General features: G+C 45.7%; 1 protein-coding gene across 1 annotated transcript in view; it reads left to right on the top strand.

The window, feature by feature from the left end:
- ASPM (assembly factor for spindle microtubules) overlaps window positions 1-19,145 on the top strand; it is a 92,818-nt gene extending 73,673 nt beyond the window's left edge. The window contains exons 26-30 of the mRNA XM_056523443.1: window positions 4,349-4,541; window positions 4,935-5,089; window positions 7,428-7,604; window positions 9,778-9,950; window positions 17,914-19,145. Of these exons, the coding sequence (XP_056379418.1) occupies window positions 4,349-4,541; window positions 4,935-5,089; window positions 7,428-7,604; window positions 9,778-9,950; window positions 17,914-18,016 (801 nt within the window). The 3' untranslated portion in view covers window positions 18,017-19,145. The remainder of the gene's footprint in view (window positions 1-4,348; window positions 4,542-4,934; window positions 5,090-7,427; window positions 7,605-9,777; window positions 9,951-17,913) is intronic.
- The last annotated feature ends 3,093 nt before the right edge of the window (window positions 19,146-22,238 follow it).

Raw genomic sequence — 22,238 nt, 5'->3', positions numbered from 1 at the left:
GACATTCAGTCAGCATTTTAACCCTTTAGGTGTTTCACACGAATAGCAGCAAAGTGAAGGAGAAAATTCACAATCTTCATTTTTTACACTCACATGTTCTTGTAGACCCAATTTTTGAATTTTTACAAGGGGTAAAAGGACAAAATTTTTACTTGTATTTGTAGCCCAATTTCTCTCGAGTAAGGACATACCTCATATGTCTATGTAAAGTGTTCGGCAGGCGCAGTAGAGGGCTCAGAAGCGAAGGAGCGACAAGGGGATTTTGGAGAGTACATTTTTCTGAAATGGTTTTTGGGGGGCATGTTACCTTTAGGATGCCCTTATGGTGCCAGAACAGCAAAAAAAAACCACATGGCATACCATTTTGGAAACTAGACCCCTCGGGGAATGTAACATGGGATAAAGTGAACCTTAATACCCCACAGGTGTTTCACGACTTTTGCAAATGTAAAAAAAAAAATAATAATTTTACCTAAAATGCTTGTTTTCCCAAAAATGTTTTATTTTTAAAAAGGGTAATAGCAGAAATTAGTCCTAAAAATTTGAAGCCCAATTTCTCCCGATTCAGAAAACACCCCATATGGGGGTGAGAAGTGCTCTGCTGGCGCACTACAGGTCTCGGAAGAGAAGGAGTCACATTTGGCTTTTTGAACGCAAATTTTTCTCTGGGGGCATGCCGCATTTAGGAAGCCCCTATGGTGCCAGGACAGCAAAAAAAAACCCACATGGCATACCATTTTGGAAACTAGACCCCTCGGGGAACGTAACAAGGGGTTAAGTGAACCTTTATACCCCACAGGTGTTTCACGACTTTTGCATATGTAAAAAAAAAATTTTTTTTTTACCTAAAATGCTTGTTTTCCCAAAAATTTTACATTTTTAAAAAGGGTAAAAGCAGAAAATACCCCCCAAAATTTGTAACACAATTTCTCCCGAGTACGGCGATACCCCATATGTGACCCTAAACTGTTGCCTTGAAATACGACAGGGCTCCAAAGTGAGAGCGCCATGCGCATTTGAGGCCTAAATTAGGGATTGCATAGGGGTGGACATAGGGGTATTCTACGCCAGTGATTCCCAAACAGGGTGCCTCCAGCTGTTGCAAAACTCCCAGCATGCCTGGACAGTCAACGGCTGTCCGACAATACTGGGAGTTGTTTTGCAACAGCTGGAGGCTCCGTTCTGGAAACAGTGGCGTACCAGACGTTTTTCATTTTTATTGGGGAGGGGAGGGGGGCGGTGTAGGGGTATGTGTATATGTAGTGTTTTTTACTTTTTATTTTATTTTTTGTGGTAGTGTAGTGTTTTTAGGGTACAGTCGCACGGGCGGGGGTTCACAGTAGTTTCTCGCTGGCAATTTGAGCTGCAGCAGAAAGTTTGCGGCAGCTCAAATTTGCAGCCAGATACTTACTGTAAGCAGTCCAACAAGATGAGTGGCACTATTGTGTGGTCTCCCTTAGTAACAGGTGAAGTTCTTAGCATACAATGCGAGGCTGTGCAGGTGGACTGATAATCCAGGCTAGACCTGGAGGTGCAGGTAACGGTATAGTATTCATATAAATCCAAAAAGCGAGTAAAGAAAGAAGTACCGCACTCACCCACTGTCAAAAGCCGGGAACGGGAGAGGTTTATTTCAGATCATAAGATTGGAATAACAGGTGCAGGACGTGGAGGAGAGAAAAAAGCCACACACGACTAGTTTCACGCCGGACGGCGCTTTCTCTGGCTGACTTGGCTACGTAGCCAAGTCAGCCAGAGAAAGCGCCGTCCGGCGTGAAACTAGTCGTGTGTGGCTTTTTTCTCTCCTCCACGTCCTGCACCTGTTATTCCGATCTTATGATCTGAAATAAACCTCTCCCGTTCCCGGCTTTTGACAGTGGGTGAGTGCGGTACTTCTTTCTTTACTCGCTTTTTGGATTTATATAGATACTTACTGTAATCCTCCGCCCATGTGAGTGTACCCTGTACGTTCACATTGGGGGGGACATCCAGCTGTTGCATAACTACAACTCCCAGCATGCCCGTTGGCTGTCGGTGACTGCTGAGAGTTGCAGTTTTGCAACAACTGTAGGCACATTGGTTATGTATCACTGAGTTTGTGACCTAACTCAGTGTTTCACAACCAGTGTGCCTTCAGCTGTTGCAAAACTACAACTCTCAGCAGTCACCGACAGCCAACGGGCATGCTGGGAGTTGTAGTTATGCAACCAGCAGATGCACCACTACAACTCCCAGCATGCACTTTAGCTGTTTGTGCAAGCTGGGAGTTGTAGTTATACAACAGCTGAAGGTACACTTTTCCATAGAAAGAATGTGCCTCCAGCTGTTGCAAAACCATAAGTCCCAGCATGCCCATAAGGGAATGCTGGGAGTTGTGGTGGTCTGCCTCCTGCTGTTGCATAACTACAGCTCCCAGCATGCCCTTTTTGCATGCTGGGAGCTGTTGCTAAGCAACAGCAGGAGGCTGTCACTCACCTCCAACGATCCAGACGCTGCAGGTCAGTCCCTCGTCTCCGCCGCCGCAGCTGCTCCTGGGGCCCCGATCCCAACAGGGGCGCCGGGGATCGGGGTCCCCAGCACCCGGGGTGCACGTCCCGCACCCGATCACGCCCTCCGGAAGAGGGGCGGAGCGGGTGCGGGAGTGACACCCGCAGCAGGCGCCCTGATTGGTCGGCCGGTAATCCGGCCGACGAATCAGGGCGATCGTGAGGTGGCACCAGTGCCACCTCACCCCTGCAGGCTCTGGCTGTTCGGGGCCGAACGGCCCCGAACAGCCAGTAATTCCGGGTCATGGGGTCACTGGAGACCCGATTGACCCGGAATCGCCGCAGATCGCTGGACTGAATTGTCCAGCGATCTGCGGTGATCGCCGACATGGGGGGGCATAATGACCCCCCTGGGCGATATGCCGGGATGCCTGCTGAACGATTTCAGCAGGCATCCGGCTCCGGTCCCCAACCGGCTAGCGGTGGGGGCCGGAATTCCCACGGGCGTATGGATACGCCCTCGGTCCTTAAGAACTCGGGATGCAGGGCATATCCATACGCCCTATGTCCTGAAGAGGTTAAGGACTCAGCCCATTTTGGCCTTAAGGACTCAGACAATTTCATTTTTACGTTTTCATTTTTTCCTCCTCGCCTTCTAAAAATCATAACTCTTTTATATTTTCATCCACAGACTAGTATGAGGGCTTGTTTTTTGCGCGACCAGTTGTCCTTTGTAATGACATCACTCATTATATCATAAAATGTATGGCGCAACCAAAAAACACTATTTTTCGTTTTAATTTCCCCACAAAAACGCAATTTTGCTAATTTTGGAAGGTTTCGTTTTCACGCCGTACAATTTATGGTAAAAATGACATGTGTTCTTTATTCTGAGGGTCAATACGATTAAAATGATACCCATTATTATATACTTGTTGCGCTTAAAAAAAAATCACAAACTTTTTAACCAAATTAGTACGTTTATAATCCCTTTATTTTGATGACCTATAACTTTTTTATTTTTCCGTATAAGCAGCGGTATGGGGGCTCATTTTTTGCGCCATGATCTGTACTTTTTTTTGATACCACATTTGCATATAAAAAACTTTTAATAAATTTTTTATAATTTTTTTTTTTAATAAAATGTATTAAAAAAGTAGGAATTTTGGACTTTTTAATTTTTTTTCGTTCACGCCGTTAACCGTACGGGATCATTAACATTTTATTTTAATAGTTCGGAACTTTACGCACGCGGCGATACCAAATATGTCTATAAAAAAAAATATTTACGCTTTTTGGGGGTAAAATAGGAGAAAACTGACGTTTTACTTTTTTATTGGGGGAGGGGATTTTTCAGATCAGTATTATCGGTCATCTCCTGCTCTGGTCTGCTCGATCACAGACCAGAGCAGGAGATGCCGGGAGCCGCACGGAGGAAGGAGAGGGGACCTCCGTGCGGCGTTATGAATGATCGGATCCCCGCAGCAGCGCTGCGGGCGATCCGATCGTTCATTTAAATCGCGAACTGCCGCAGATGTCGGGATCTGTATTGATCCCGGCACCTGAGGGGTTAATGGCGGACGCCCGCGAGATCGCGGGCGTCGGCCATTGCCGGCGGGTCCCTGGCTGCGATCAGCAGCCGGGATCAGCCGCGCATGACACGGGCATCGCTCCGATGCCCGCGGTTATGCTTAGGACGTAAATGTACGTCCTGGTGCGTTAAGTACCACCGCACCAGGACGTACATTTACGTCCTGCGTCCTTAAGGGGTTAAATGAATATTGATATAGTGTATTATGCTTATTTTTGTACGAGATACAAAGTTCAGTTCCGTACTGAAGTTGATAATCTTTTCCCCGCAGGCTCTCTGGAGAGGTCACCAGTGGAGGAAACGTTCCGATACCAAAGCAGTGAAAAAGTTGCGCACGAGTCTAAGAAAAGTAAACGAACAAATCAAAGATGAAGATCGTCTATGTAACAGGACGATGGTGGCGCTGAATTACCTGCTGACCTACAAACATCTCTCCTATATCCTGGCCGCTCTGCAGCATCTTGGTGAGATTGTGCTTTCATATGGCAACATCTTCAGTCTTATATCAGTGTTTTCCAACCAGGGTGCCTCCAGCTGTCGCAAAACTACAACTCCCAGCATGCCCAGACAGCCTTCGGCTGTCTGGGCATGCTGGGTGTTGTAGTTTTGCAAAAGCTGGAGGTATCCTGGTTGGAAAACACTGGCCTAGAGGTTTCTTCTACAAGGTTTTTTTCCTCTTCTGTGTGCTGGAGGATGACTCTTTGCGAGTTAAGTATTTGTCTATGGCTGTCTGGGCATGCTGGGAATTGTAGTTTTGTAACAGCCGGATGCACCCTAGTTGGTAAACACGGTCTTAGATCTTTTATTGTGACCTTGTGAGTCTTACATGTCGTGTGTGTCCCTTAACTGTTCTGTAGAAGTTGCCACCAGACTCTCTTCTGTTTGCTGTGAGAACATGGCGCAGAGCGGAGCCATAAAGACCATATTTACCCTGATTCGAAGCTGCAACCGAAGCCTTCCCTGCATGGAAGTGATCAAGCTGGCTATCCAAGTGCTGCTCAATCTTACAAAGGTAATGAATGTAGATGTGATTATCAATAATAAAAATATTTTATAAAGGATTTAATTATAATGTATTAATTTAGTAAATTATTATTATTAAATAAATTCTTACTAAATTATTAGGTGTTCAGAAGTTTTTATAAAAATATTTATTTTATTTATTAGATCATTATTGTTAAAATTGTTATTAATACTAATAATAATAAAAAATGTGGTAATATTTATTATAATTATTATTTACATACACACTAATAATTGGGTAATATTTTTAATAACCATTCTAACAATAATAATGTAATAAAATATTTTTATAAAAACAACTTAATAACACCTAATTTATTTAATAATGTACCGTATATACTAGAGTATAAGTCGACCCGAGTATAAGCCGAGACCCCTAATTTCAACCCAAAATCCCAGGAAAAGTTATTGACTCGAGTATAAGCCTAGGGTGGGAAATACATCATCCCCCCCTGTCATCATCCAGACCCCCGTCATTAACATCCTCATCATCATCACCGCCTGTCATCATCCAGATCATCATCACCTGTCATCATCCCCTTGTCATCATCCCCCACACCCCCCCTTCATCATCCTCTTGTCATCATCCCACCCCCCCCCCCCCCCTTCATCATCCTCTTGTCATCATCCGCCCTCAGTGGTCCTCAACCTGCGGACCTCCAGAGGTTTCAAAACTACAACTCCCAGCAAGCCCGGGCAGCCATCGGCTGTCCGCGCTTGCTGGGAGTTATAGTTTTGAAACCTCCGGAGGTCCGCAGGTTGAAGACCACTGCGGCCTTCGACATCATCCAGCCCCCTCTCACCCCCTTTAGTTCTGTACAGTACTCACCTCCGCTCGGCGCTGGTCCGGTGCTGCAGGACTGTCCGGTGAGGAGGTCGTCCGGTGGGATAGTGGTTCCGGGCTGCTATCTTCACTGGGGGCGCCTCTTCTCCGCGCTTCCGGCCCGGAATAGAGGCGTTGCCTTGACAATGACGCAGAAGTACGTTGGCAATGAACGTACCTCTGCGTCGTTGTCAAGGCAACGTGACTATTCTGGGGCCGGGCCCGAAGCGCTTAGAAGAGGCCTCCCCGGTGAAGATAGCAGCCCGGAACCAGTATCCCACCGGACCACCTCCTCACCGGACAGCCCTGCAGGACCGGACCAGCGCCGAGCGGAGGCGAGTACTGTACAGAACTAAAGGGGGGTGAGAGGGGGCTGGATGATGTCGAAGGCCGCAGTGGTCTTCAACCTGCGGACCTCCGGAGGTTTCAAAACTACAACTCCCAGCAAGCCCGGACAGCCGATGGCTGCCCGGGCTTGCTGGGAGTTGTAGTTTTGAAACCTCTGGAGGTCCGCAGGTTGAAGACCACTGCGGGTGGAGAGTTCACTCGAGTATAAGCCGAGGGGGGTGTTTTCAGCACGAAAAATCGTGCTGAAAAACTCGGCTTATACTCGAGTATATACGGTATGTAATTATATTTTTTTTTATTATAATATACTAAATTATAATTTATTAATTTATAATATATAAAATGTATTTATTAATTAATAGTAATAATAGTAGTAGATACTAATAATAATAATTAATAATAATTAATGTAATTATTATATTTTTTTTTCTTAAAATTTTGTCTGGGGTAAAGCAGCAGTGTAAATTTTACGGTGTCTTTCTTTAAAGGTTGTAGGTCTGTAAAAATAAAGCTTCAGCACTCACCTATGTTCCAATAATCCTTTATTCGAGCATCAAATCCAAAGAAAACCGCTGGCCAGGGGTGGGGAGGGAGAGAGGACGCCGCTGCAGGAGCATCCATATTATTTTTTCCACTTACCCGACCAGGTTTCGTTCACCCCTCCCCTTTTGGGTGACGTCACCCCAGCGCCCAGGTATAGGTGCATCTGTGGAGACACGAGGTAAGGCCAGACAAAGCGGTTTCACCCGCGAAACTAGTTGCCTCTCTCCCTCCCCACCCCTGGCCAGCGGTTTTCTTCGGATTTGATGCTCAAATAAAGGATTATTGGAACATAGGTGAGTGCTGAAGCTTTGTTTCTACAGACCTACATTTCTGGATTTTGTTTTTCTGCTTCATCTCGTGCACCCCTATTTATCCTTATACTGTGGATATCACCTGTCCTATCAGTGACTGCGCTGCAGGATTGCCTTGATAAAGTGGTGCGTTCTCATTCTCCTTTCTACCATGAACACTTTCTTCAAAGATTATCTGCCTTAAAACATCACATCTTCAGTGTTTTCTGCCTCCTTAATGGATAGTTGTATAGAATGCCTCATGCAGTTGTGTTCACAAAAAAAAAAACAAATCTGGAATTCTTTCTTTACTTTCTCTACAGTATGAAAAGACGGCATCTGCGGTTTACGAGGTGGAGAATTCCGTGGACGTTCTCCTCGACTTGATGCAGATCTACAGGGAGAAAGCTGGAGACAAAGTGTCCGATAAAGGGGGCAGCATTTTTACAAAGACCTGTTGCCTCCTGGCGATCTTCGCCCTGAACTCCCAAAGAGCTCGGGTAGGTGCCCGATGGAAAGTGATTGTATTGTGTGTGTTCATCTTGCCCAGTGGTCTCTAAGCTATGGACCTCCAGCTGTTGCAAAACTACAACTCCCAGCATGCCCGGACAACCAACGGCTGTCCAGGCATGCCGGGAGTTGTAATTTTGCAACAGGTGAATGTCCACAGTTTTGGAGACCACGGATCTTGCTTAAAGTTTTTTTTTTTTATCTACTGGTGCCAGAAAGTTACCGTGTTTTTCGCCCTATAGGACGCACCGGCGTATAAGACGCACCCTATTTTAGGTGCAAAATCTAAAAAATTTAAGATTTTGAACCCAATAGTGGTCTTCAACCTGCGGACCTCCAGATGTTGCAAAACTACAACTCCCAGCATGCCCGGACAGCCGTTGGCTGTCCGGGCATGCTGGAAGTTGTAGTTTTGCAACATCTGGAGGTCCGCAGATTGAAGACCACTGCAGGAGGTAATACTCACGTATCCCCGCCGCTCCGGACCCGTCTCCACTGCCCTGGATGTCGCTCCATCGCTGTCGCCGTGTCCCTGTCGCTCTGCTGCCGGCCGAGTATCCTCGCTCTCCGTCGCCGTCATCACGTCGTTACGCACGTACGCAACGACTTGATGAGGAGGAAGGAGAGCGCCGGTCATACAGGGGATCCCTGAACGGAGAAGACACCGAGGAGGCAGGTAAGGTCCCTCCTGGTGTCCTGTAAGCATTAACCCGGCTATTCAGTCGGGCTGTTCGGGACCGCCACGGTGAAATCGCGGCGGTCCCGAACAGCCCGACTGAACAGCGGGGTTAGTGTCACTTTCCCTTCAGACGCGGCGGTCAGCTTTGATCGCCGCATCTGAAGGGTTAATACAGGGCATCACTGCGATCGGTGATGTCCTGTATTAGCTGCTGGTCCCGTACGTTGAGGGCCACAGGGACCGCCGCGATAGGGGTGTATTTGCCGTATAAGACGCACCGACTTTTTCCCCCAGTTTTGGGGAAGAAAAAGTGCGTCTTATACGGCTAAAAATACAGTAAACAGATTTGTAAATTAGAGATAAATGGAAATGTCTGTGCAGCTCACAACCTTGTCTACGAGGTTAAATTGTGGTTGACAAATCAGTCCCCACTGACTGAGTAAAATAAATTTAGAAACTAAATTTCAACCATCCCTCAAGGATACCACCCTACTGGGTGCACAGTGAAAAAATGGTTTGAAGACAGCTTGTTTGAACAATGCAAAAAATATTTATTAAAATACAATTAAAATTATTCAATAAAAAATGTTTAATTGAATAATTTTAATTGTATTTTAATAAATATTTTTTGCATTGTTCAAACAAACTGTCTTCAAACCATTTTTTCACTGTGCACCCAGTAGGGTGGTGTCCTTGAGGGGGTGGTTGAAATGTTTGTTTCTAGATTTGGAAATTACTTCTATTTAAAAATCTTAATCTTTCCAGTACTTATCAGCTGCTGTATGATCCACAGGAAGTTATTTTCTTTTTGAATTTCTTAAATATATATTATCGCCACATAAATTTAAAAGTGTAGCATCGTTGACCTACACAACCCTTGATAAATTCCCAAAGATAAAGCACCAACCAGTGGATTAAAGGGGTATTCCAAAAAAAACAATTTTAATTCCTATCAACTGGCTCCAGAAAGTTAAACAGGTTTTTTAAATGAATTCTATTACAAAAATATTAACCCTTCCAGTACTTATCAGCTGAAGTGGAGGAGTTATTTTCTGTCTGACCACAGTGCTCTCTACTGACACCTCTGTCCATGTCAGGAATTGTCCAGAGCAGAAGAAAATCGCCATAGCAAACCTGTCTTGCTCTGGACAGTTCCTGACATGGACAGATGTGTCAGCAGAGAACACTGTGGTCAGACAAAATAACAGACAAAATAAGGAAAGAACTTCCTGTGGAGCATACAGCAGCTAATAAGTACTGGAAGGATTAATATTTTTTTTTTATTGAAGTAATTTGCAAATCTGCTTAACGTTCTGGCACCAGTTGATTTAAAAAAAATTGTTTTTCACCGGAGTACCCCTTTATTTCCTTCTGCAACATAACAATATCCATAAAATATAGAAGAATCCTTAGTTGTATGAATGTGATTTTACACATGGTTTGCTAATACACTGAATTTACTGAACCGGGTTTATTCTTCTCAGGAAATCCGTGCCATACCTAAAGCTGTAGACCGTATCGGCAGCATTTACAAACTGACCGCACGAAAGCACAAGATGGACACCGCGAGAAATATCCGGCAACAGCTGAACAATTCACAAAATCTTGGGAACTTCTCCTTCCAGGCAACGCCAGTGCGCACGAGAATTGTTTCGAGGTATGATCTATCCGCTAATATTGGTTTGTTATACTTTAACTGCTGAAGTCACAAGAAGTGGAAATAAAATTCCTTCTTGTAGCTTTGCAGAGATGCTTCTTATTAGAGATGAGCGAATTTACAGTAAATTTGATTCATCACGAACTTCTCGGCTCGGCAGTTGATGAATTTTCCTGCATAAATGAGTTCAGCTTTCAGGTGCTCCGGTGGGCTGGAAAAGGTGGATAAAGTCCTAGGAAAGAGTCTCCTAGGACAGTATCCACCTTTTCCAGCCCACGGGAGCACCTGAAAGCTGAACTAATTTAAAGCAGAATAAGTCATCAACTGCCAAGCCGAGAAGTTCGTGACGAATCGAATTTACTGTAAATTCGCTCATCTCTACTTTTTATGTTCTGTATCTAGAGGGTTAAAAAGAGGATTTTGGCAACCGTGCACAAGTCATTGTATTGCCCTTCACCCGTGCAGAAGTGCTAGAGTCTCAAAGCCATACTCAGATTTTAAAGGGGTACTCCATCAACAGACATCTTATTCCCTATCCAAAGGATTGGGGATAAGATGCCTGATCACGTGGGTCCCGCTGCTGCGACAACCCACCGCCCCCCCCCCCCCCCCCCCCCTCGCGATATCCATGCAAACACCCACCATTTGAAACAGTATGTTTATAATGCTGGGTTTGGGCGGCCGGCGATGTGACATCACCCCCCCTCCATTCATGTCTGTGGGAGGAGGCTTGATGGTTGTCACGCCCCCTCCAATAGACATGAATGGAGGGGGCGTGGCGTGATGTCTCCAGCCACCCAAACCCAGCATTCTAAACGTACGGTTTCAAATGATGGGTGTCTGCATGGAGATCGCGGAGGGGTCCCCAGCAGCGGGACCCATGTGATCAGGCATCTTATCCCCTATCCTTTGGATAGGGGATAAGAGGTCTGTGGACAGAGCACCCCTTTTAGGAACACTATGCAAAACTGGTACAGTGCAAGGCAAAAAGGAGATTTTTTTTAACACTTACCGTAAAATCTCTTTCTCGAAGAATCCATTGGGGGACACAGACCGTGGGTGTATGCTGCTGTCTCTAAGGAGGTGTGACACTATGGTAATAACAAAATCAGCTCCTCCTAGCAGGATATACCCGCCTTCAGGCTCTGAGCTAGTCAGTTTAAGTTCCAGAGCAATAGGAGGAGACCAATAGGTCAAAGAAAACCCAAAACTGTCCGAGAACCAGAAGAAAAAACATAACTGAACACACCCTCGGACAGAGAACCAAGGAAAAAACCCAAAAAAGAGGCGGGAGCTGTGTCCCCCAATGGATCCTTCGAGAAAGAGATTTTACGGTAAGTGTTTAAAGAAAAATCTCCTTTTCTCTATCGGCTCCATTGGGGCACACAGACCGTAGGACGTACCAAAGCCGTCCCTTGGGTGGGCAGATAAGTAATCAGGCAGACGGCCGATCCACTGCCGCCTGCAACACCTTACGACCCAGACTAACATCAGCCGATGCGAAAGTATGAACTTGGTAAAACCTCGAGAAAGTGTGCAAAGACGACCAGGTAGCCACCTTGCAAATCTGCAAGGCCGAGGCTCTATTCTGGAGAGCCCAGGATGCCCCAACAGAACGAGTGGAATGAGCCACAACCCTGAAAGGAGGAATCTTCCCCTTACAGCCATAGGCTTCCGAAATGGAGGACCGAATCCACCGAGAAATGGTGGCCTTGGAAGCAGGTTGTACCTTGCAACGACCTTCCGTAAGGACGAAAAAGCAATCAGACTGGTGAAACGAAGAACTGATGGAGAGATAAGACCGAACAGCCCGAACTACATCCAGCTTGTGTAGCAAGCGCTCCTTAGGATGAGAAGGAGCCGGACAAAAGGACGGGAGGACAATGTCCTCATTGAGATGAAAGGCCTAGACCACCTTAGGTAAAAAGGAAGGATCTGGCCGGAAAACGACCTTGTCCTGGTGGATCCCCAGAAACTGAGAACGGCAGGAAAGAGCTGCCAGTTCAGACACCCTCCGGATGGAGGTGATAGCCACAAGAAACGCCACTTTCCAGGAAAGGAGGCAGAAAGACACACCGCTAAGGGGCTCAAAGGGTGCACCCTCAAGGGCACTCAGAACCAAATTCAAGTCCCAAGGGGGAGAAGGTGACCGATAAGGAGGAACAGCATGTGCCACTCCTTGCAGGAAGGTCCGGACATGAGAATTAGAAGCCAGGGGTCGCTGGAAAAGAACAGTAAGGGCCGAAACCTGACCTTTAAGGGAACTGAGAGACAACCCCAGTTCCAGCCCCGACAGCAAAAAAGAGAGAAGACAGGTAACCGAGAAGGTCACCGGGGAGAAGTCCTGAGCTTCACACCAACGAAAATAAGACCTCCAAGTACGGTGGTAAATTCTTGCAGAGGAGGGCTGACGAGCCTTGAGCATGGTGTGAATGACTTGGGGAGAGAACCCGCGGGCCCTCAAAACCGCGGTCTCAACCGCCACGCCGTCAAATGCAGCGACTGTAAATTGGGGTGGCAAAGAGGACCCTGAGAAAATAGGTCCGGGCAGAGCGGAAGGCGCAGTGGAGTTTCGTCCAGGAGCCTGACTATGTCGGCGTACCACGACCTTCGGGGCCAATCTGGAGCTACCAGAATGGCGGGGACGTCCTCTGCCTTGAGCTTCCTCAGCACCCTGGGAAGGATCGGAAGGTAGGGCGAACCCCGCCCAAGGAATCACTAGGGCATCCACGGACAGAGCCTGAGGGTCCCGGGACTTGGACACAAAGGAAGGATCTTCCGATTGTGCCGGGACGCGAAGAGGTCCACGTCCAGAATGCCCCAGAGGTCGCAGAGCTGCGCGAAGACCTCCAGATGAAGAGACCACTCGCCGGGGTCGGGTGAGGACTGACTGAGGAAGTCCGCTTCCCAGTTGAGCACTCCCGGAATGTGAATCGCCGAAATGGCCGGAACTTTGTTCTCAGCCCAGGTGAGAATCTTGGTCACCTCGGCCATGGCTGCCGAGCTGCGACTGCCACCCTGACTATTTATGTACGCCACGGCTGTGGCGTTGTCCGACTGAACGCGGACAGGACGGGACTGAAGACGGGACTCCCAATGAAGACAAAGAAGAATCACCTGTAATTCCAATATGTTCATCGGAAGAAGGGTCTCCGGGGGAAACCAGAGTCCCTGAACCGTCCAATCCCTGAACACGCCACCCCAGCCCGACAGGCTGGCATCCGTTGTAACAACCTGCCAGTGAAGGGGAAGAAAGGACCGCCCTTGGAGAAGGGGGGAGCGGAGCCACCAGAGCAGAGACTGATGGACCCTGCGGGGGGAGAACAATCTGACGATCGAGGGTCAGGGGAGACCTGTTCCATCGAGAGAGAATCACCAGTTGAAGGGGGCAGTAATGAAACTGGGCAAAGGGTACGGCCTCCATAGTTGCCACCATCCGACCCAGGACTTCCATACAAGTGCGGATGGAGATTGATACCTGGGTCCGAAGGGAGCGGACCCCCGACCGGAGCGCCAGACGTTTGTCCGGCGGAAGACAAATTCGGGCAGAGGCCGTGTCGAATCGAAGTCCCAGGAAGGTTAGAGACTGGGTAGGACGGAGGACTGACTTGTCCCGGTTGACCATCCACCCGTAGCGAGTCAGAGTGTGGAGAGTGACGTCCAGATTCTCCCGAGTCTGGGCTCTGGTTGGAGCCTTGATGAGAGGGTATCACAGAGATCCCCCTTGACCGTAACAGGCCCATCACTGGCGCAAGGATCTTTGTAAAGACCAGAGGAGCCGTGGCTAGACCAAAGGGGAGGGCTACGAATTGAAAGTGCCCCCTCCCGAACCGCAAAGCGGAGGTACCAATGATGGCCCGGAAATATTGGCACATGGAGGTAGGCATCCTTGATGTCCACCGATGAAAGAAACTCCTTGTTCCAGGGATGCCACCACCGAACGGAGGGATTCCATTCTGAAGTGGCGGATGAGAAGGTGACTGTTGAGACGTTTGAGGTCTAGGATTGGTCGCACAGAACCGTCCTTTTTGGGGACCACAAAAAGAGATTTGAATAGAAAACATTCCCCTGGAGGAACGGGAACGATAACCCCCTGGAGAAGCAGAGACTGGAGAGCCGCTCGAAATTGCTTCACCAGAGGAGTGGGGGGCGTGGGATCGAAAAAAAAGCGATCCCTCAGAAGGGAGGCGAATTAGATCCAGTAACTGTTGGACACCGCACATTCAGGACTCTTGGGTCAGGGATGTGAAGTCCAGATGTGTCGGAAGAACAAGAGACTACCTCCCACCCGAAAAGAAAACTTCATGCAGAAGAGGGTTTGCGGTTGCCCGATTTGGGTGCAAAACGGCCGGACCGGTTGGAGTGCGACTTCCAAGACGGGCGTGCCCGGAATGAGGGAGCCTTCTTGTCCCACGAGGGCGCCTGCCCGGACCCTTTACTGGGGCCAGAGGTCCGAAAGGACCGAAAGGAAAATGACTTCCTCTGGGAAGTAGGGCGAGCCTTATTTTGAGGTAACAAGGAACTCTTACCTCCCGTTGCCTCAGAGATAATCTCATGAAGGCGTTTTCCAAAAAGACGGCCACCCGTAAAGGGAAGCTCAGTGAGAGACCTTTTGGAAGCGGCATCCGCATTCCAAGCTTTAAGCCACATAGAGTGGCGGAGAGCCGCTAGGTGACCCACAGCAAAGGTAGAACGGGCTGACTTCATGGAAGCTGTGCACAGAAAGTCCCCAGCTTTAGCGCATTGGAGAGCCAGAGCAGATAGATCCTCTGGGGGGGGGGGATCCCGTTGAGATATCCTGATGGAGCTTTTGGCACCACTCCGACAGGGCCTTGGACACCCATGTTGAGGCGAAGATGGGAAGAAGAGAAGAGCCAGCTGCTTCAGAAGCGAAACTTCGCTAAAGATTCTACCTTCTTGTCCGCAGGATCCTTGAAGGCAGAGGCAGTGTAGTCGCCTTAGAGATCCGGGAGATTGGTGGATCCACTGAGGGAGGGGAAACCACCTTAGCGAAAAAGTCCTTGTCAAATGGATACCGCTCTTGATTCCCGGGAACCTCTTGTCTGGATGTTTCCATGCGGATTCCAGAATGTCGTCAAAGTCAGCGTGAGAGCTGAACCTTTGAGGTGCTGGCTTAGCACGATGAAAGGATACTCCTGGATTGACATCCGAAGATCCTGGGTCCTCCAAGTGAAAGGTGTCTCTTATGGCTGTCACCAATAAGTTCACCATTGCAATTGAGTCTGAGCGATCCTCTGAGTCAGATGCTGGCTCGGAAGCCTCGTCCATCAGTTCACCAGGGGAATGAGAATGAGTAGAGGCAGTAGAAGCATAACGAAAGTAAGCCGGCACTGAGAGCGCCCGGCCCGGAGCAGTGCCGCGGCTGACAGCCACATATAAGGTGCTGTAGTAGTTGCACCAACACACACACACCACATAATAAAGTGCCCCATACTATATGCCCCATAAAGTAAGGTGCCTTATAATATATGCCCCCTCAGGTGCCACTGCTCCCCCAGCATAAAGTGCAGCCCCTGTATAATCAAGCCCCATAACTGAAGGTGGGCCTAAAACAGGGGGTCTCCAGAGGTTGCGAGTCCGTACCTATGGAGAAAAAAAGGGGGAAGTACTTACCTAATGGAGTCTTCAGTGAAGTCTTCAGTCAGCTTATGGTCCCTGCATCACGCCTGGCTGCTATGCGCGAGCGAGGTGAGCAGAGAAATAGGGGGACCCGGACCCATGAGGTACCACCCAGACGCTGACCGTTGGCGAGGGGGGGTGAACAGCGATATAAACGCAATGTCTGTGCCCCCTTACTCACAATGGGGAAACAGGGAACCGGAGTCCCTGAGCCCCCACCTGAAAACTGAAAGTTTTTTATTCCTTTTCTTAACACGTCCCTATACTAGGAAAATAAAAAATCAGAAGACCTGGTCTGGAGAATCCAGACCATGTCCACCTCCTTCAGACACTAAGCTTAAACTGACTAGCTCAGAGCCTGAAGACAGGTATATCCTGCTGGGAGGAGCTGATTTTTTTAATTACCATAGTGTCACACACAGCAGCATACACCCACGGTCTGTGTCCCCCAATGGAGCCGATAGAGAAAGGGGTGCTGCAAAAGTGCCAAAAAACTGCCATACCTGATGCATTTTTTTTTTTTTTTTTTGTGTGAAAATAACGCAGCTGCCAGATGTTGGCTAGAAGTTTATTATGAAGCACAAAACCTACTCTGCATTTTTTTTTCCACTCTACGTTGGCTTTTTTATTTTATTTTTTTTGGCTTGTGACCGTTTTCTTAAATCGCAGCATGCTGAGGCTATGGCGTTTTTGCTTTAAAAAAAGCTCAAACATATGTAAAAGACTCCATTCTAAAAGCAGTAAAAAAATAAATAAATAAATAAAAAGTCAAAAGCAAAAAAAAGCAAAAAGTAACGAAACTAAAACCAACAATAACTAAAATAAAGGGGGCAAAAGCGATCAGCTTGCAGAGGAAGCATTGTGAGGATGCATAAAGTCTACACGATGTGCTTCAACGGAATTAGCATAGCCAATAAGGAGGGGTACTGTGATAAGCAAAGTGCTTCTGCTTTTTTGTTTTATTAATGTGGTGTTCTTAGTCCCCAGACCCCACTGATCAAAACTAGGTCATGTCAAAATTATACGTGTGTGTGTGTGTATAGATAGAACATTTATTTATATATTTATATTACATTATATATATCTATATCAAGTTTGTGTCCTTTTCTGTCCCTTTATATTAGAAACAAGTGTATGTTTCAGTGAGTGTTCCATTGAAAGGCTGCAGTGTGTGCAGATAAACTTTAAGGGGTTGTCTGACAATAAAACAAAATTTCAACTGTCTAATAAATGAACATATATTGGTAAATAAAGTTATTTTACCACCTTTAAGTATTTTATGATTATCTTCTGCTTTTAATACAAACGGTCTGCACTGTCTTTATTGCCTAACTTCCTGTCTGGTGTACATCCTGTAATGGACTTCCTGTTCCTGTGTACACACTAGCTGGAAATTTAGCCAACTCTATAGTCTTCCACCATGTGGGAGATAGGTAGAATTGACTGAATTCCAAGCTAGAGTGTACACAGGAACAATAAGTCCATTACAGGATGTATAGCAGAGAGGAAGTTGGGCTCATGAACACAACAGAGCAGATTTGCTTGAAAAGCAGAAGAAAAGATTTAAAGGAGTAGTCCGGCGCGCACTTTTTTCATTTTGTCCGGGCTGCAAAATAAAAGAAAACACACTTTCTCTTACCTGCCAATGAGCCCCCAGAGCTCCGGTACAGGTGTTCGGTCCCCGGGCTGTATTCTTCTTGCTTCCTGTTAGCCCAGCACGTCACACGGAGCTTCAGCCTATCACCGGCCGCAGCGATGTCCCGCCTCGGCTGGTGATAGGCTGAAGCTCCGTGTGACGTGCCGGACTAACAGGAAGTAAGAAGAATACAGCCAGGGGACCGAACACCTGTACTGGGGCTCGTTGGCCGGTAAGAGAAAGTGTGTTTTCTTTTATTTTGCAGCCCGGACGGGATAAAATGAAAAAAGTGAGCGCCGGAGTACTCCTTTAAAGGTCACAGAAAAGTGGTAAAAAAATTTTTTTATTTGCCAATGTTAAATATTTTTATTTATTACAGTTGAAAATGTTTCATCAATGGACAACCCCTTTTAAGCAATTTTGGAAGAAAGAAAAAAATCTAACATTTTGTGACTTTACAGTCCTATGTGTCTCCATGGTCACAGACTACAAAAAAACTTTGTAGTCTGATCCTTCTGTTCACAGATCCAGTTGTCATCTACCCCTGCCATTAGATCACACCGATACCTTGGCAACTGTAGCGCCATCTTTGAACCGTGACTGAGCCTGCTCCTTTTATGTATGTTTTGTTTAGGATTATCTTTTCGTATGTTACAAATTATTTTCTTATCCAAAATATTTTTACAGAATAAAGCCTGACTGGGTGCTAAGAAAAGACAACATGCGGGAAGTGATCGACCCCTTGAAAGCCATTCAGATGGTGATGGTGACCTTCGGCATGCCCATATGAGTCTGATGACCAAATTCTGGATTTTTTTTTTTCTTTTTTAAAGATTGTAAATTTGGATATTTTTACTTTTTAATGTAAAGCACTTTTTTTTCCTTTTCCTTTCAATATTTGTATATTGGAGCTGAGCCTCTTTTATCATCGCAGTGTTATGCTGCTAATCATAGCTGTAAAAAATTTTTTTTTTTGGAACGCCGCTGTATTATATGTTCCTGTTGTAAATAGCCTTTTGTACAGCTAAAAAAAAAATTAAAAATACAGTGCTTAATATCTCCAAATATGTTAGTAATAGTTAGGAAATATAATCTGTGTTAGTTTAGAAAATATGGTTTGATGACAAGTACTCTTTAACATTGTATCATTGAACTCATGGGATTCCTATACACAGCCATGTTTGCAGGGGTTTCACTGTGTTACATTCTCAGGCAGTGCCCAGTAGTGTCAGGGACTTCCATAATAGGAGCAAATCCCCATTGCAAACCTCTCCTGCTCTGGACAGTTCCTGACATGGACAGAGTTGTCAGACTGAAAAGAACTACACAACTTCCTCTGGAGCATACAGCAGCTGATAAGTACTGGAAGGATTAAGATTATTAATTAGAAGTAGTTTTCAAATCTGTAACTTTACGGCAACAGTTAATTTGAATTTTATTTGCACAATAGGTGAACAGTCTCAATGTTTTGAAAAATATATAATTTCTTTCAAGAACACAACTTAAATGTAATCTGGCATGTTAGCTTTTGCAATGGTTGTGATCTATTAGCAACTTTTAAAAATTGGCACATTTTTTTCCAGCAAATCCACATTTTTGCACATTCTAAGCTATTTTGCTGTTTACGAAGAACGTGCACCTCTTAGATAATTGTGGGGGACATACACATGGCGTACGCCCTGCCAAAAGGGGGTAAAATGACAATAATAATTCTGCTCAAGGTCTATTAAAGTTCTTTACCCCAGGATGGACCTAGTTCATGTGATTTTAAAGAGGAAGTGTCTGTTCTGACACGTCTTAGCTTAGATCATCTTTTGTTAGAACTCTACACAGCACTGTTCCTGTGTTTGTGCTTCCTGAAAATGGAAACACAGACTTAAAGGGGTACTCCACTGGAAAACATTTTTTTTTAAATCAACTGGTGCCAGAAAGTTAAACAAATTAGTTAATTACTTCTATTAAAAAATCCTAATCCTTCCAGTATTTATCAGCTGTTTTTATGATCTACAGGAAGTTCTTTTCTTTATGAATTTTCTTTCTGTCTGACCACAGTGCTCTCTGCTGACACCTCTGTCCATGTCAGGAACTGTCCAGGCAGGAGAGGTTTGCTAATGGGATGTGCTGGGACAGTTCCTAAAATGGACATGGGATGGGACAGTTCCTAAAATGGACAGAGGTGTCAGCAGAGAGCACTGTGGTCAGACAGAAAGGGAATTCAAAAAGACAAGAACTTCCTGTGGCCCATACGGCAGCTGATAAGTACTGGAAGGATTAAGATTTTTTTTTAAAATAGAAGTAATTTACAAATTTGTTTAACTTTTTGGCACCATTTTATTAAAAAAAAAAGTTTTCTAATGGAGTACCCCTTTAATCCATAATGTATCATCTGAAAATGGGCTATTAAGCTGAGAATCCCTGTCCTGTGACCTCAGTGGAGTCATTTATACAGTCTGTGGTCGGCTTCAGCTGTGATGTGTTGGGTAACATTATTTCTGGATGAAGAAGGTATCTGCACCATAATAGTAAGGTGATGTTACACTTTAATATTAAACAGCCAATGGTCTTTAAAATAATAAATTTTCTCATGTAAAGGGCTTGTTCTTGCAAAAACAGCTCCACTCCTGATCAGTGTCTCAAGCCACAATATGAATTGGTTCCAGGACGATCATTGTATGTTATGAAAAAGTGAGTATTGTTGAAAAATAAGTAGATAACTTATATAGATAAAGCAAATCCTTACATATAAAAGTAATAAAGATCTGCTGGGAGCGGTAATCACTGTCTATGTAGAGGACAGGAGCTTCTTCAGGGTCCTGTACAGTACACAGTGTCCTAAAAAAGTTACATGGAGCCGTCCTCACCTGGTGTCCAAAGGAGCACATAACCCTGGTACAGGTAAAGAGTACAGAACATGTAATACCTCTCTGTACTGTAGGGGGCGCTACCAGACACCAGTCAGTGCATACACTTCAGTAATACAGGGGTTTTACCAGTGAATGCCCATTCTGATTGATCAGTTCTTCGAGCCATTGACATGTTGTATAGATCTGGACGGTCTGTAGCATTGTATGGTGAGTCTTGTTTTATGTTACAATGGTCCAGAAAAAGACCTAAAATATTGTAACCTGAGGCAATTGTAAATTAGGGGACCACTGATAGCCAAACTAAAAGGGTACCTCTACTACTTTTAAAATTCATCCCGTATCTGTAGGAAAAGGGGAATTGGTATCAGTTGGAGGGGGTAGGACTTTAGATGCCCATTAAAGGCGTTCTTTGCCGCAAACATCTTATCCCCTAGGGGATAAGATTTTAGAGTGCGGGGGTCCCTGGCTGGGGACCCCCACGATCTCTGTATCTGCAGCGGCGGCGTCAGGAACACGGAAGCTTCCATCTTCCCCGTTCGCGAAGTCATGCCACGCCCCATCCATTCATGTCAATAGGAGGACGCGTGGCCCCTTCTGGAGATGGCTAGTGGTCCCAGAGGTCGGATCCCTTTCAATGGAGATTTATCAAAACCTGTGCAGAGGAAGAGTGGTGCAGTTGCCCATGGCAACCAGTCAGAGCTTCTTTCACTTTTCACAGGCCTTATTGAAAACAAAAGCAGCAATCTGGTTGCTATGGGCAACTGCTCCACTCATCCTTTACACAGGTTTTGATAAATCTCCCCTAATACGTTTTAAAATAGTGGAGTGCCCCCCCTTTAAAATGGGTTTGCAGCAACTTCAATGGAGGGCTGGCTCTGCCCCGGTGTGGCTTTGGTCTGTCACAAGTGGAAAGTGTTGCACCCGGCTTTCTGCTCTCTTGGAGAAATCCGAAAATAAAAGTAGAACAAAAAACAAAGTGACTTGAGGATAAGACTTTATTTGCATTCAGAAGGAAGACCTCACATTTACAAATACTTTACAATAATAAGAATACAAAAACTTTTGTAAAAAAGTGACCTCTGAAACTTAAGACTGGTACAGCCAGGGATCGAGACTAGAGATGAGTGAACTTACAGTAAATTCGATTCGTCACGAACTTCTCGGCTCGGCGGTTGCTGACATTAGCCTGCATAAATGAGTTCAGCTTTCAGGTGCTCCGGTGGGCTGGAAAAGGTGGATACAGTCCCAGGAGAGAGTCTCCAGTCCGCGGGAGCACCTGAAAGCTGAACTAATTTATGCAGGATAAAGTCAGCAACCGCTGAGCCGAGAAGTTCGTGACATATCGAATCACTGTAACGTCGCGATTCGAGACGTAAGAAGCTTTTTCTATCTCTGGTACCAATGCTCACAACCACAATCCACTTTAATTATTTTAAGTAAATGACAGCATTTTCTGCACACATTTAAAAAAAAAAATTCTAAATCTGCACTGATCCAATCGAAAAAAAAAAAATAGTTTAAGGCAGTGTTTCCCAAACAAGGTGTCTCCAGCTGTTGCAAAACTACAACTCCCAGCATGCCCGGACAGCCAAAGGCAAATTCTTAACTCAAAGTCATCCTCCAGCACATTAGATAAAAAAATAAAAAAAAAATGCTGGGAGTAGTATTTTGCAACAGCTGGAGACACATTGGTTGGGAAACACTGCCCTAGAGGTTTCCTTCACACTATGTCAGTGTTTCCCGACCAGTGTGCCTCCAGCTGTTGCAAAAAATACAACTCTCAGCATGATGGGGATACACTGATAGTGTGGAGGAAACCTCTAGGGCAGTGTTTCCCAACCAATGTGTCCCCAGCTGTTGCAAAATACAACTCCCAGCATCTGGAGGCTTTTTGTTTTGGGAAACACTGGTTTTAAGGCATCTGTGAAAATGGCTGTGCGCGGTGGAGATTCATAAAAACTAGTGCAAAACGCAACTGTTACCAATAGCAACCAATTCAGGTTATGGGTCATGTGTTTTTCTAAGGCAGGTTTGGAAATTAAAGCACTGGGAGTAGTCGCTGTCCACCATTTTTTTTAATTATTTTTTTAACATTGCACAAGTTTTTATAAAACAAAACATTGGGTCACAGCAAAATTCCACATTTCT

The sequence above is a fragment of the Hyla sarda genome, chromosome 6 (assembly GCF_029499605.1).
Source record: "Hyla sarda isolate aHylSar1 chromosome 6, aHylSar1.hap1, whole genome shotgun sequence".
NCBI classification, from domain to species: Eukaryota; Metazoa; Chordata; class Amphibia; order Anura; family Hylidae; genus Hyla; species Hyla sarda.
The sequence above is the reverse complement of the archived record's forward strand: the minus strand, read 5'-3'. Positions and strand labels throughout refer to the sequence as shown.